Genomic DNA, 16,778 nt, shown 5'->3' with positions numbered 1-16,778 from the left:
ATAGCATCTTGCTTTTCCAATTGGGGTTATAGCTTGGCTAGTAATAATAATAACAATAATACCATTATCAATAGTAAGCCAAGTAGGGCCCACTGTAAACTGCCATAAGAGGAATAGGTAATTTTAAAATTAGGGTTTGTATATTGTAAAAATTTGCAATGCACTAAGGTATGCTATTACAAATGCTAAGCCTGTAGGTGTGAGAACATGCCATACTTACCCTTATATATGCTATGACAAATGTAAGCATGTAGCCTCTTTGCCCATTCGCATCTCCAGCTGGGATACCACCATTATTCAAAGCTATGTCGTATAAACGCTTTTCTTGCGCGGCAACTTCTTGTTCTGATCCTACAGGAAGATATATAATATTGCTATAAAAACTTGGAAAAACTATGCAAAACACAGTAAACTTTGTATGAAAATTTATCAGTAATAATAATAATAATAGAAAATTTTATTCCCAAAATATACTTTCAGAAGTCTTCCCAAATATTGAAAATATATGAAATACTGCATACAATTTATCATTCTTAAAGAATATGCCATACAATCTACTCAAAAATATGTAATCTTCCAATCTTCCCTAAACTTGCATTTCCATTAATACAGCACGTATAATTTTCTATTTTTAATGGCATTGGTCCATAATGTACTAAAGTGTGTTAGAGCACTGTTGTTTATGGGAGAGGGATTTCTTGTTGAGCCACCCCATGCCACTAAGATTGTTTTTATTCATCACTCGTGTGGCAAACATATTTATTAACACAAGTCTTCACATCTCTTAAAAATCTTCCAGTGGCTCAAGGAATTAAGGGATCACACTAGCCCAATTACTTACCTTTAGTAAGTGGGCTAGTCAGCCATGACCTTCTGCCTGCTTGGATTATACCTGGCTGACAACATGACAGTGGCAAACTGCCAGCTCATGTAGCTGATAAGCTAACAAGCAGAGGCAGGAAGACCATACCTCCCTGCTTGTTGATATGAACTGTAAAAGTGATGCTCATCTGCGCCTTCAAGTGACTACTTTAGGTGTTGAATATTTGCTGAACCAAGGATGCAATCCAAATTTCAAAAATATTGATATGCATACACTGAATAATTTGTCATTCCAGTACTCCCAACATTGTATCAATGCTTTTGAAAGTAAGAGCATCTCTTGCATGCAATGGGTAAAGGGGAAACCCTGGAGCGCTCGAACATGGAGGTAGCGCCTTTCCTGTCCGTCCATCAAACAGGTTCATCAGTGAAGCAAACAAGTGAAGTTCCCCAAGAGGAACAAGTTTCTATAAGCATTATAGGTAACCAACGACGACCTCCAAAGACTCAGCGAGTAGCTCCAAACAAAACAAGAACTTTACTAATACCTTTCTGAACTTCCCAACTCTAGTCTACAGGACAGACTTTTGCTTCTCCCATACCAATCAGCATGCCCACACATTCTTTGCAATGCTATTTCAAAATTCAATAAAGACAACTGTACTGTACCTTCAAAGAGCAATGTAGCAACACACATGGTGTTGATATCAAATCCCCTAATGCGAGTAAGGTACATCTTCTTAATTCCATCAGTAAGAAGGCCCATAATTCCAGAGGGTGGTTTCAAGGCATGACCTGCAAAAGCATGTGATTTCAACAAAAGTAAAACACGTTATCATTATAATAATAACATACATGGAGCTATCATTTATATGGAGCTATAATTATTATTCTCAAACCCTTTTTGAAATTTACTCATTCTTATTTCCTTAATGAGATTTCTGCAGGCTCTCACAACCTAGATACAGTATAAAAAATTCTGGTAAATTGTGAATTTTTTTCAACAAAACATGTCAGAATTTTCAAATCTCACATAGTTAGTCAAAAGGTTTTTCCAATAAAAAGAACTATTTTCCCTAATATTATACTGAATACCACTACTAAAATATACAACAATTGGGTATATGTAAATATTTATAAGCTCTAGCAAAGATTTTCCGATTGTACCTTTCACTTTTCTTTCTTTTCTGTCGCTACATTGATTTACTGTATAGTCATCTCTCCATTCCATTATCTTACATTATTACTAAGCACCTCCCCTCTAAGATTCTCTCTCCAAGCATGCTTGTGCAGTATGGACATTTACAGCGAAAAAACTAAAAAATATTTCATCTTCTTTCCTTTAAATAGCCTTAGGCCTCTAGTATAGTATAAGAGGTCCTGTCAGTTTGTAAATACTCAAACTTATAATCATCAGCACCTAGTGTTTGCATAATCATGTAAAAAGATAAATATCAGTGCAAATTTATACTGAATTTAACCAGTTATAATAAATTTTCATATTACTTTTAAAAAGGCAACCAAGTCAAGTAGGGTACTCCCAAATGATGAGCTCTTAAACAAGAAAACTAGAGAAAGATATAGTAAAAACTGGGCAGCTATTTAGAAACAGAACAGTAGGAATTAATGAAAGTAAAAGATTGAAAGCAATGTAGCTGGGATAAAAGGAACACTGCAAAAATATCAGTACCATTCAGTGTGCCATGCAAGATACAAAAAAGCATGAGTAAAGAAAAATTTACGATTCTATTAGCTAAACCGTTAGTATAGATATTTGTATCACTTACCGAACTTGAATTGCTCATTGTCCAAAAGTCTAATGGAAGCAGGCTGGCAACGATGAAAAGCCACCTCTCTCATACAATTAACACCCATGGTAAAATTGGGGAACACGATTGAACCGTAATGTTGGACTTGCGGCACAGGACGTATCTTCAACGTTACTTCGGTGATAACTCCTAGAGTGCCTGTTAATATAAAAAAGGAATTCTCATATATTCATATCACACTCATTACAGTTTTTACTGTATAAAACAATATACAGTATAATTAAAACAAAGACCACAAATAAAGTTTAAGTCTCAGAAGGTTTGGCTAAGTTATGATTCTTTTTCCCAAGAATTCAAAATGAGATCCAGGAATTCTGGGAACCATTATGATTGGAGCTTGCATGGGAACACTAAAGGTAAATTAAGGCCTTTGGAAAATCAATAGTCGGCCCGTAATATTAGGTAACCGAAATACCAGTGAATGTACCCCATACTTCTTTATACTTTATAGATAAAATAAATATTCTTAATCTAGATAAGAAATACATAAAAAGCAAATTATATTATAGTTATAAAGTGCAACACTAAATACAGGAATGCAACAGTTATATAATAGCAATTACAAGACAGGGCCAGACAACAAGGACAAAAAGGAATACCAGTATTACAAAAGGGCTTGAAAATTCACACATATACAATAGTACCAATCTCCTTAACTCACTCTCCCATTGATAAGTAACTGCAAATGCTATTCTATATAACTCTCATATAACTGCGATCAGTGGTGCCCCTTTCTCTAGATAGTTTGAGTTATTTAGGTTTCAAGTGCTTCATAGGAGAGCCAGGTTGAAAAAACTGGTGCTGTTCTGTTAAACAAGTGAATATTCAAACTTTGTGTAATTATTGATTTAGCTTCCAGTTAAGCCGTATCAACTATTATACAATTACGAATTATCTCCTGTGCTTGCTGTTATACAACTGTGAATACTACAAAAGCCCAAAATATTACTTAACCCTTTTACCCCCAAGCTATTTCGAACTTTCCAACCCTTTACCCCTAGGCATTTTTTTTAAAGCACATTTTACAATATATTTTTTTTAAATTGCTATAACAGCCTTAATTTTTGTAATAGAGAGGTCAGGTTGGTCTCATTCTTTTGGAAAATCCCTGAAGTTTCTCATAAAGTTATCAACAATATGCAAAAAAAAAATGTATAAAGCAGTTTTTTGCAAGGACGTACTGGTACGTCCATGGGGGTAAAGGGATGAGTTTTGTGAAACGTACCAGTACGTCCTTTGGGGTTAAAAGGTTAAAAGAATTTTTCTGACCTCCACCATGAACAATCAAATTTGCAAATACTTAGGGATAACTGCATGCTGCTGTAACTATGTATTTGTCTCCATTCTATATCCAAGATCAGCGAATTTCATATAAATTATCTAAACCATGTAGCTGGAAAACATTTCATGAAGGTTTACCCATAGAACCCTTCACATTTCAGGTCATTTACACTTATATCTGAAACCATTCTGAATTCCAACCTCCTGAGTCATAGTAACTCAATCCCCCAAAGTTGTTAGATGGTTCCTGTTGGTCTAATATAGTATGGTTGCTTAATCTAACACAATTATCTGATGGTTTACATTAACCCAAAGTACTGTGAGAGACCAATGGCCCACAATGGTATGAAAAATTGTTTTCTGTTGGTAAATGATTACTTGATTACCTAAAATTTTTTAGCACCAAATGAGTCTAGATAAATTATCATTTCAATGACAACAATAAAAGTACTTTTTAATTACTTGAGGATGCCTCTTCTCTGGTGCTCAAAGACTGTATCACCTTAGATAACATCTACCAAAACTTTTGTCTGATTCTCCATTACTATAATAAAAAACTAATTTAGATCTGGGGGATAAGGCAAAATAATATTTTTTATCTAATACGGCCATGACTCTTTTAAAATTATAAACCTTATTTGTGATATACTTTGCTTTTGACATGAAAAAGTTAATATAATTAATAAAAAAAACTTGAAGAGAAAGGTAAGTTACAGTAAAATGAGGGATATAATGACATTGTTTCTTGCAATCTTATCTTGGTGAAAATTCACTGCAATGAGAAATAACCACATCTAACCGAAGATACGTAAATAATCTGAAAGAAAAAAAAAAATAATGCATGCAATATTACAACTAGAGAATTACAATAACTACAGTATACCTTCTGAACCCATAATGAAATGCTGCACATCAGGACCAGCCGATACCCTGGGACCGGCGGTGTAACGCTCGACAGTTCCTCTGGGAGTTACTACTTTGACTTGTACGACAAGGTCTTCGATATTTCCGTAAATGTTCTTCTTCATTCCCGAGGCTCTTGTCGCCACCCATCCACCAAGACTGCAAAGGAGAAGTTATTTAGCATTTTTCAGACTGATTGGATTTGAAATTTTAGAATTTAGGAATAGTGGCTGTCTGCTAAAGAAGGTGATGAATGCAAGAGTTGATGGGAGAAGTACAAGAGGAAGACCAAGGTTTGGGTGGATGGATGGAGTGAAGGAAGCTCTGGGTGATAGGAGGATAGATGTGAGCGAGGCAAGAGAGCGTGCTAGAAATAGGAATGAATGGCGAGCGATTGTGACGCAGTTCCGGTAGGCCCTGCTGCTGCCTCCGAGGCCTTAGATGACCGCGGAGGTAGCAGCAGTAGGGGATTCAGCATTATTAAGCTTCATCTGTGGTGGATAATATGGGAGGGTGGGCTGTGGCACCCTAGCAGTACCAGCTGAACTCGGTTGAGTCCCTTGTTAGGCTGGGAGGAACGTAGAGAGTAGAGGTCCCCTTTTTGTTTTGTTTCATTTGTTGATGTTGGCTACCCCCCAAAATTGGGGGAAGTGCCTTGGTATATGTATGTATGTAGGAATAGTGGCACAGCACTGGGCCCAGTGAGGCCATTCAGCAGCAAAGGGCAACCATGGGAAAACCCTGCTGTGCTCTATGAAGTGAAAGTTTAATGAGGTTAGACAGTAAGATGGAAGAAAAGAAGACAATGGAAGAAATGCTGATGGATAGAGTGGTATAGCTGTGGCCGAATAAACACTGCAAAATCATTCAAGTAATGCCAACAGCGCTCCATACGAGGTGCGCTGAGAGCACTAACTCCCTAGAAAAAAACATTTAGACTGACTTTTATAAGATATAGCTTGCAAACAATTTAAATAAGTATTAAATACAAAAATAAAATCAATTCCCTTTACACTGCTTCATCTAACTTTCCGGCGTCAATGACCTTAGATGTCAGGATGCCTGAAAACTTTAAATCAATCAATCAATCAATCATCTAACTTTACGTCTATTTCTACCCGACTTTACATCGGTTTCTATGTCACACAACAACGACGAGGTGCTGTACTATACGGAACTATACTTCAAATAGAAGCTAATTAATGTAGGTATCTGGTTTATAAATACAGTAGTATTAGTAGGTTAAGTACTTCCTAGTGCTCAATTCATGTAGTATAGGTATAAAGAACATATAAGTCACTTTGCATGGGGGAAACCTGACCCACATTAAAAAGCAATCAACGACGTACAATGGGGTATTACTGTAATGCAATATGGACCCCTGGTGAAAACAATGAACAAAGTCAAGGATAAATTTAAAATGAATTAGAAATCATGCAAAGTACATACTGTGCTTCAAATGTATCTGACATGTCACACCTTCCTGGAATATGGTACCTCAGTTTACCACAATAATTACCTAGAAAATTCATAAGAGTCCGGTTCATGACCAGTAACATAACCTCTCGCTTTTAGCTGACGTTCCAAATCTTGACCGATGATGCCGGACTCGATTCTTGCAGTCAGATTCTTTTCGTCAACCCACAATATACGGCGCTAAAAAGGAAAATGATAAGATGTATAAATTATTTCTTTCAGTAATGACACATCACAGTTACGTTCTATATTTCATATGCTAACTATAGTCAATTTCTTTTAGCGATGCAGATTTGCACTGACTCGCAGCGGTGCCCTTTTAGCTCGGAAAAGTTTCCTGATCGCTGATTGGTTGGACGAGATAATTCTAAACAATCAGCGATCAGGAAACTTCTCCGAGCTAAAAGGGCACCGCTGCGAGTCGGTGCAAATCTGCCTCGATAAAAGAAATGGACTATAGAACGGATTTTGAGCGAAGCGAAAAATCTATTTTTGGGTGAGATAGCCATGTCGTCCTGATGGAAGGTTCCTTTTAGGTAGCTTCCTTGGGTATATAACTACTAAGATATTCCCAGAGAATTTAACCACAGGTTATCACAGAATTCTAACTTCTGGAGCGAGTATCCTAAAGGTTTCCCTTTAAGACATCGTATATCAACAGGGGACGCATGTATTAACGCGCCACATAGCTATCTGCACCCCATACAGAGTTAACACTTCGATATGGAGGGACAGAGAATAGCTGGGGAGCTGTTCCACAGCTAATCCCGTCCGTGGCTACTTTTGGTACTCGAGACGTAAACAAACGGGCGCCACCGCTAGATGACGCCACGTCCGTCCTCATCCTGAAGCCAGTTGCTTGCCGATCACCATGATACAGCAGCGCAGGGTGGGACCTGACAAACTGAACGAAGTAGCAGGGAGGGTCCATCAGGACGCCATGGCTATCTCACCCAAAAATAGATTTTTCGCTTCGCTCAAAATCCGTTTTTTGGGCTCAAGCCATGGCGTCCTGATGGAAGAGTACCAGAGAATCAATGTATCGTGGTAGATTTTCCCCTTGTAGTGGAAGTGCCTAGGGCTTTGACAGGATAAGCATAGTAACCTCAATAAGAGAACCGATGGGAAGAAACTTCCTGCCCCCCCTGGCAGCGAAGTCCCAACGGACCATGCCGAAGATCAAAGTGGTCATCGAAGGGCTACTCACCTTGCTGGGAGAACATGAAGAACTCGGAGACAAGACTGAATGGTTGGCATTCATATAGGAACATTCACAAAGGCAGACAAGTGGTGGTTAGGCACTGTATGTGAATAGAGTCGTCTGGTCTCTAAGGTATGATGTAAGTAAGTATTCGAGTAGGAATATTACATTGCAGAAGTGAGTATATGATAAGGGTTGAACCCTTAGTCATCTTCATCGACATAAGAGGAAGGGGATAATAAAACTATGACAGTCATGTATTTCATAGTATAAGTAGGAGCGGATTGAGACGCACAAGTAATAAAATAGAAATTTTATTTCACCATTGCAGAACATGTTAAGAAAATGCAATAAAATTGTAAAAGTTATTTACAATAAATTATAATGTACATAGTCATGAAAGACTTGCTCTTGAATCTGAAAGGGAATTTCAAATTATTAGTAGGCACTCGTTCCAGAGGAACGTCAGTCTATTAAAATAAAACACATCATGCTCTAGGCATGCGGCACTCATGTGACGACTATGACATTTCACCTGGGAGAAGAACAGTCTATGAAAAAGCACTAAGTGTTTTTGAAATCACTACGTATCACGCGAGGGTCAACATAGGCACCCGAGGAGTCCCAAGTAACTCACTGTTCTATGCAGAGTTAGGTGCAGGTTTCATAACACTACTTGCGGCTACCACAAATGTTTGACTTCGTGCACTTGTTTCGCATAATGTTTGAAGAAAACACGCGAGGATTTCCAGCCTGTGAAACTCTTAAGACTTTCGAAATCCATACTCTGAAAGAAATTCAGAGACGATGCAACTTTTCTAGGATCGTGACCGGCGGGTGAACTGTCAGGATCCGCTCTGCGAATGAAGTAGGTGATTTTCTCTCTTAGTTGTTACAGTGACAGGTCGTTGTCCGAAGTTTCTCCTTTAAAGAGTTGGCCTCCACCGAAGTCCGAAGTTCTATGAAGATAGACCTTGAGGCTCTCTACTGGACATAGAGAGGCATCTTCTTTCAGGGGGCATATTCTCCAAGGGCCCCATCTTTTGGTGGGTAATTCGTTTTTGGCGAGAAACGTCGGATCTGGGAAGAGGGTAAGGTCACCTGAATCTGTAAACAGGATGTGGCCCTCGTCCCTTGATAATGCCACTATTTCGCTGACTCGGGCTCCTGAAGCAAGAGCAAAAAGAAAGATAACTTTCTGAGTCCGATCCTTGAGAGGGCACGAATCATTGTCCAAGTTGGAGGCATACATTAGTGGTCTAGTCAAGGCCGATTTGCAAGTAGAAATCGTGTTGGCTGCCAAGCCCTGTCCGTGAAGGTGAATAAAGAAGGACATGCAAAAATCAATGGTGATTTCCGTAGGATTTTTGCCTTGACGAATGAGACCCATTTTCTCCAGGATGATTCGTATTGCCGTCGTGTGGATTCGGTCTTGTATTCCTCGAGGAAGTCTAGACTTTTCTTCAAGATCCCAAACCTTTTCTTCGCGGCTAGGGAGAGAAAATCATGAGATGAAGGTCCTTGATTTTCGATGATGAAGCGAAGACAGTCGACTTCTGTACTTGCTGGGAGAGTACTGGGCCCGGGAGAGGGATCAGCGTGGGCTGCAGCTCTAGGACCAGGGGGTACCAATTGCTCCGGGGCCACTTGGGAGCCACTAGGGCCGCTGTCCCTTTGAAGGTTCTCAGCTTGGAGAGGACTTTCAGCAGAAGGTTGGTGGGAGGGAACAGGTAGATCTTGGACCATCTGTTCCAGTCCAGTGACATGGCGTCCACTGCTTCTGCCTTGGGGTCCTCGGACGGGGCTACATATCGAGGAAGTTGATTATTGTCGCTCGTTGCGAAGAGATCGGTCTGAAGTTCTGGGACTTGGTGAGAGATGAAGGAGAATGATCTTGCGTCTAGAGACCATTCCGACTCTATCGGACTTGTCCGGGATAGAGCGTCCGCCGTCACGTTGCGGGATCCTTGTAGGTGAACTGCAGACAGGTGCCATTTCTTCTTCTCTGCCAGACGGAAGATTGTCAGAAGCACCTGATTATCTGGGGCGATCTTGAGCCTTGGCGATTGAGACATCGAACTACCACCAAGTTGTCTAGGGATAGACGAATATGGATCGAGGGAGGCGGGGAGAGTTTCTTCAGCGTTAGAAGGACCGCCATGGCCTCCAAGATGTTGATGTGAAACGTCTTGAATAGGGGAGACCATGTGCCTTGAGCCTATTTTTGGTGGGAGTGACCTCCCCAACCCTCCAGCGAAGCATCCGTGCGGATGTTGAGTGATGGAGGTGGGTGTTAAAGAGGAATGGACCTTTTCAGGGCCTTTGCTTCCGACCACGGCTTGAGGAGCAGCCGAAGTCTGTTTGGGAGCCGTCTCTTGAGGTCTCTTCGAGCGATGGATGCGGAACGTCTCCAGACTCCCGCGGCATCCTTTAGCTGTGCACGTAGCACTGGGTTTGTCACTGAGGCGAACTGTAGAGAGCCTAGAACTCGTTCCTGCTGACGTCTTGAGATCCGTTTGGATTTCAGCAGTCACTTGACAGACCCTGCTATTTCCTTCCTTTTCTTCTGGGGGATGGAAAGGCGGTGTGACTGAAGGTTCCACTGGGTTCTTAGACATTGGAACCTTTGAGCTGGAGAGAGGCGAGATTTCTTCGCGTTTATCTTGAATCCCAGGTGTTCTAGGAACTGGGTGACTTTGTTGCAGGATTTTAAACAATCCTCGGGCGATGGAGCCCAGGCTACCCAGTCGTCGAGGTAGGCCATCACCTGGACGTCTCGGAGGCGCAGCTGTTAAACGATGGCATCTGCCAGCTTTGTGAAGATCCGAGGGGCCACGTTGAGGCCGAAGGGCATGGCCCTGAAGGCGTAGCTTTTCCTTTTGGAGTCGAAATCCTAGGTAGGAGGAAGCGTGGTGGTTCATTGGAATGTACCAATAGGCATCCGCCAGGTCTATGGAGACCGTGTAGGAACCCTGAGGCAGAGGGGTCCTTATCTGATGAAGAGTCAGCATCTTGAACTTGTTGTTCGCTATGAACTTGTTGAGGGGGGATAAGACTAGAATGACTCTGAGCTTGTCTGAGTCCTTCTTGGGGACGCAAAACAGTCTCCCTTGGAACCTGGTTGACTTTACCCTCCTAATCACCTTCTTGTTCAAGAGATCTAGGACATATTCTTCCAGAAGGGGGGGAGATTGTTGGAAGAATTGCTGGAAGGTTGGGGGTGGTTGAGTCCAACTCCAGCCTAGACCCTTGTCGACGATGCTGTGTGCCCAGGGATCGAAGGTCCGACGATCCTTGAATTGGCGGAGTCTTCCTCCCACCGGAAGCACTTCATTGCTTCTGGTGTTCTGAGGGTGTACCACCTCGGCCGCTAGCTCCCTTTCCTCCTCTGCCTCTGGAGGGACGGCGAGATGCGTCTCTTGCCTGCACCTCTGCTTGAGCCTCAACCTTTGGGACGAAAGGTAGTCATCTGTTGCTCAAAGGCAGGGGTGAAAACCGGTGATTGGGGCAAGACCGGTTGGGTGACCAGCTGAAAGGTCTGTTGTGGCTGAGCAGCCACTTGAGGAGTAGCAGGTCCCGGAAACTGCCGTCTCTGTTGACGTTGTTGGGGTTTCGGCTTGGAGGATCTCCTCTTAGGTTGAGGGCCGTCGTCCTGAGAGGATTTCCTTTTCTTCGACATGCCCCACTTGTGAAGAAGGTTCCTGTTCTCCGTGGCGGCCTTGTCGGTAATCTCTTTCACCAGATCAGAGGGAAAGAGGTGCTTACCCCAGATGTTGGAGGAAATCAGCCTCCGGGGTTCGTGTCTCACTGTGGCACTTGAGAACACGAATTCACGACAGGCTCTCCGAGCCTTCATGAAGCTGTGTAAGTCCTTGACTACAGTCGCCAGATGCGTCTTGGCGAGCACCATGTAGTGGTCGGGGACTCTAGTGTCACCGGCCATGACGTCAAGCTGGACCTGGAGGGACATGGATGCGGCAAGTCTTTCTTTCGTATCTTGTTCCCGACGAAGGAGGTGGTCATTAAGTTTCGGGAGGTCTCCGTTAAACTGACGTCCAGCAACGTCAGGATCTAGTTTTTCTCACCACGAAGGTATGTTGGACATCCTTCCAGTGTCGAGCATCGGGGGGAGTGACCAGGGAGAAGGGTCTGCATTCCTCCAGTGCAGGGAAAGGTTTCCCTTCTTCCACTGCCCTGTGTACTGTTGCGAAGGCCTTTTCCATGAAGGGGAGGATCGCATCATCAGGTGCGACGTAGGTAGGGTGCTTCTTGCTCAACGCCGGAAGCTTTGAGCAGGTAAAACCCCTACTTTTAAGGGTGTTGGCCATCATAGCCTGGGCCTTCGGGAGATCGAACACTATCACCTCCTTAGGTTCGGTCTCTTCTTTAGAGGCAGGTTCGGATCGAAGCCGGATGTAACAGTCCGGGTAAGCCTCAAAACTTGGGAAGAATTCCACTTCTTCCAGGACAACCGAGCCGACTTCTCACTGATGAAGATCCTGCCCGTTGCGATCGGCATATGCTCGGCATACCTCCAGGGGTTGGCGTGCGAGCATGCAGGGAGGTCCTTAACCGAATTCCTTTTCGGCGCCTTGGAACTTCCCATGGTCCTGATGTATTCGTGTCTCACGGAGTTTCTTGTCCATGATGGCTTCGAGCGTCCAAAAGATCTCCTGGGCGCTGGTTGGGATGGGGTCCGGGGTGGCGGAGGTAGACGGGAGTGATACTTCCGTCGGTGTAGGAGTTGGGGTGGTGGTGGAAGGCGGAGCGACCTCTTGCTCCGACCCAGCGTATTCCACTTGGTCCTACTCATAGTCCAATTCTTCGGCCATGAGGTTCCTCTCCGTTGTCTCCGACATTTCCGACATACATTCCGCGTTGTCGGTATCCACGCGACACTCGTGCATGGACTGAGCCATGACAACATCGGGTTCCACCGTGATCTGGACGGTGGGGATCTGATCCTTGGGGACCACAGAGTCTGGGGATGCCTTTGGGAACAGTAAGGCCCTCAAGTCTTCGGTGGCAAAGTACGGTCCAGTGGCGTTCTTCTGGAAGCCACGCACCCATTTGCGTAGCTTCTCTCGAGAAGCGTCCCTAACCTCCGCTGAGGGAGGGTTATTGAACGCCTCGACCAGGCGTTCCTGGTAGACCGTACAGTTCAGTGGGTCCCAGAGCTTCAGATCACCTTTTTTTGTTTGCACAAGGGGCGTGAGTCCTACACGCCGTGTGCCCATAAAAGTGCGGGCGCTTCACTCCTCAGAAGCCATGGTCGCACTTCACGTACTCCTCCTGTAAGAGAAAGAGGACATGAGTATGGGGGAGTCATAAGGATGACTTCTATTTTAAGGTTAAGTATTAAGTGATTAATCTTTAACCTAATATTCAGTGGTAGAAATACTGTGACGTTCAGAGAGTGGGCGGAAAAGAAGGAGATAGACACATCCTCCGTGTAACCCGCCCGGCCGGTTACCGTAACCTTATCCGTAGGCAATTTGTTGTGACCGAGGACACAGGGCAGAATTCAGCATAGCATGCCGTGAAGGCAGTGGGAATTCTAGTGGGGATTGCCAAGGATATAGAACTGGGACTGAGGCCACTCAGACCCAAGGATTGGGAACGTAGAAGATCCCATAGGGAACCGGTTTCCGGTAACCGGCCGTGCTAAGATACACGTAGCATGCTGGAAATCTGTGATATGCAAGAAGACAGCATGGTTACTAATGGAACGGTAAGGCAATACCTATCCATTATGTAATCAAACCATCTGGTTGCGATGTAGGGCTATCAACATCAGATGAAAGCTAGTAGAAGGGGGTGCAAGTCGCCTTGACGCCTCCGGAAGGCTCCGGCAGACCTCCGGCACGCCAGAGGCCGCTCCAGCAGAGTTTCTGGCATTAGGAAAGACAATATAGAAGTCAAGAGTAATACCAGGGTGGCGGCCGCCAGCACAGCGGCGGCTCCGGCAGCCGGAGGTTGCCGGATTGGTGACGGGAACAAGGATGGTTATAGCAGAACCGGACTGCCGGCAGCGGATGCCGGTACTCCGGGGGCCGGCCGGTGGACGGACGACTGAAGCTATGAGGAAAGAGGGAAGGCCATCGGCTAGGCGCCGGCGGCAGGCGGCAGTCCCCCGGCACACGAAGGACTGACGGCCCAGAGGGCAAGGGGTAAGTCACCAAGGTAGGAGGTGGGTATCACCGACAGTAGAGGCGGCAAGGGACCGGCACCAGGATAGTGAAAGAGACAGAAGGGGGGGATGTAGGGGTCCGGCCACGGACCCCAAGGCATCCCACCTGAGAGGGTGTACCCATGATAGAGGCTAGCCCTATCACCCAGAAGCAGGGGCCGCAGAGGACCGGGAGCTAAGGGGGCCCAAGGGAGGGCAGGGAACACCCAAGAGGGGGGAGAACCCCTGTAGACAGATTGCATCCAGTGGTTAACCCCATAGGACACTATGAAGGGTATATGTACCAGAGCGGACTGCACACAGGAGCTCAAGGTAGCCCTATCACTCCACCCCAAGGAGGAGTTGTAGGACAGGGGACAGATGGGTATAGACTAACCTAAGTATAGGCTAGGCCATACAAGAGATAGGTGGGGAGGGGAGAAGAGAAGGGTCTTCTGTGGAGGAGGTTCTGTACCAGAGCGGCCACCAAGGAAGGGAGGACACTCCCTAGCCTAAGGTAAGGCAGCCTGTCTGAAAACGGTGCATGGGTATCGTTTCAGCAAGGTACAGAACTAACCTAGAGCAGGGATGTTACACCCTGAACTAGGAAGGATGGAAGACGTATCGCTATTGCAGGGAAGGTTGGAGACCTAGCCCCAGCAATAGAGGAAGGACTAGCCGTTCCTCATTCTCGGACGCAAACCTAAGGGGGGATCATTCCCTTAGGGAGGACAGAGAAGCGATAAAATACTCTGGTATGAGCTTGATCCCCTTACGTGGTAGGGGGAGCAAGGCTACACAGAGGGGATGCCCTAAGGCAGGGGATGAAGGAAGCATATAGGGGTCCTACTTGTAGGTTAGGTTAGAAAGACACACTATCTAACCTGTCCCTTATATGGTCCCTGAAGGCGAAAACACTTGCATCACAGTCAATAGTATTGTAAAATAATGCCACTATCTTCATAAATAAACCTAGGATCACTGATAAATATCATGCATGAACACTGATATAGGCGCTCTGGCCTAGGGCTATACTAGCCAACTGGTATGGGGTCAGTTGATGACCGATAATAAAGCGTCAAAACACGATATAAAAGTTCCTAGCTATGAAGACTAAATAACTAATAGTATCGATTAGTTAAAGAGGCCGGAAAACGCTGTTGAGGCTATCTAAATAAGGCATGAAAAAACAACAGCGACGCCATAAAATGGCCGGTCCGGTCGCGGCACAGCTCTGCCACAAAACATCAAATATCTCGAAAAGTAAAAGTTACTTTACGGTCAGAGCTTATATAAACAATACTGGAACCTTGTACTCAACTTTCCAGAAGAAGGCGAGGCCGAGGGTAGAGACATGGCTAAGATGCAAGTCGATAAAGATCACACAGGGAAAAATCCGACTAGTAAGGCGAGCTACAAAAAGAAGGAAGGATGAGGACGGACGTGGCGTCATCTAGCGGTGGCGCCCGTTTGTTTACGTCTCGAGTACCAAAAGTAGCCACGGACGGGATTAGCTGTGGAACAGCTCCCCAGCTATTCTCTGTCCCTCCATATCGAAGTGTTAACTCTGTATGGGGTGCAGATAGCTATGTGGCGCGTTAATACATGCGTCCCCTGTTGATATACGATGTCTTAAAGGGAAACCTTTAGGATACTCGCTCCAGAAGTTAGAATTCTGTGATAACCTGTGGTTAAATTCTCTGGGAATATCTTAGTAGTTATATACCCAAGGAAGCTACCAAAAAGGAACCTTCCATCAGGACGCCATGGCTTGAGCCCAAAATAAGTTACGATACATAATTCAGTACAAAGAACAAACAAAAATTGGAAATTTTTCAGTCGCAATGTAACATATTTGGGATGTATTTGAAGAATAGTATTTCCTTTTTGATAAAACCAAAGTTTCAAAACTGTACTCTCCCAATTTAGCATAATTCAACAATTAACAAAGGTCATCCACCATCAAGAGCTATTGCATGGGCTGTACAGTATGACATAATATGATCCTCATATCATTGACTGACTGTAAGTGAAAGAACTGCCCTTCTAGGGTAGGTTGTGAGATAGGATATGATTATTTAAGAAGGGTAAGTCTAAGACTGATTAACTGCAAAATCCAAATATAGTATCATAAAAATGAAACAATTTTTGAAAACAAAATGCAAACTATATACAAAATATGCAATTAAATAGAATAAAAAATATACTAACAAAAAGTTAGATGTGACTATAAATTACAGCCACATTAAAAATAAGATATACAGCATAACTGTAGTGATAAATTACTCATTACTTGTATGCACTTACTGGCACAAATCAGTTAAATACAGTACTGTAACAATTGGAAAACCTTAGGCTTGTCAATCAAAAACACCACCCTTTAAGAACCAATTAAGTTCATTAACATCTCTTCAATAACTACCTTCAAGAATTGTAGCGATATGGCATTGAAAATCCTAGAGACAGAACAGAAAATCTTCACCTTGGACCTACAGGAATTCTCACCAATATCCTACCACTAAATACACAAAAAGATGATGAAATTGGTACAAGGTTTACAGGATTAATAATTGAAGCCTGTAAAAGAAATTGGCATGCCTTGAAAATCAGAGCTTTTAATACCAAAGAACTAACAAAAAGTGAGGTTTACGCCAGCTGAAGACTTCAAGGATCCTTGAAGAACATGTGCAATTATTCTACATTTTTTGGGGCAATAAATCACACATTTCTTTGACCATACACTTGGGCAATATCATAAATATAGGGTTTATTGTGGAGCAAAACTTTATTAGTATCTATTTTTCCCTGTTGGAGCCCTTGGGCTTATAGCATCTTGCCTTTCCAACTAGGGTAGTAGCTTAGCTAGTAATAATAATAATATCATACAGTTATCATATTGGCAAGCTAAAAATGTCAGAACTTCAAAATAAATCTTCGATACTCAAGGAGTGACACAACCAAAAAATTTTTACAGGAAAAAGACCTTTATCATAAAGGTACATCCATGTCCAATATGAAATTTAATTGCCAAAATACTTAATAAATAGGCCATATAAAAACATTAAAATATAAAAACTACAGAAAAACACAACAGAGT

The 16,778-nt window shown here is 43.4% G+C and overlaps 1 protein-coding gene across 1 annotated transcript in view; it reads right to left on the bottom strand.

The window, feature by feature from the left end:
- Window positions 1-16,778, bottom strand: part of LOC137624501 (alkyldihydroxyacetonephosphate synthase, peroxisomal-like) — a 61,676-nt gene that overhangs the window by 21,137 nt on the left and 23,761 nt on the right. Inside the window, exons 6-10 of the mRNA XM_068355315.1 lie at window positions 6,355-6,491; window positions 4,816-4,994; window positions 2,610-2,789; window positions 1,492-1,617; window positions 221-351 (exon numbers count right to left, since the gene is read on the bottom strand). Of these exons, the coding sequence (XP_068211416.1) occupies window positions 221-351; window positions 1,492-1,617; window positions 2,610-2,789; window positions 4,816-4,994; window positions 6,355-6,491 (753 nt within the window). The remainder of the gene's footprint in view (window positions 1-220; window positions 352-1,491; window positions 1,618-2,609; window positions 2,790-4,815; window positions 4,995-6,354; window positions 6,492-16,778) is intronic.

This window comes from Palaemon carinicauda, chromosome 2 (genome assembly GCF_036898095.1).
Source record: "Palaemon carinicauda isolate YSFRI2023 chromosome 2, ASM3689809v2, whole genome shotgun sequence".
NCBI classification, from domain to species: domain Eukaryota; kingdom Metazoa; phylum Arthropoda; class Malacostraca; order Decapoda; family Palaemonidae; genus Palaemon; species Palaemon carinicauda.
This window is presented reverse-complemented; position numbering and strand designations above follow the sequence as displayed.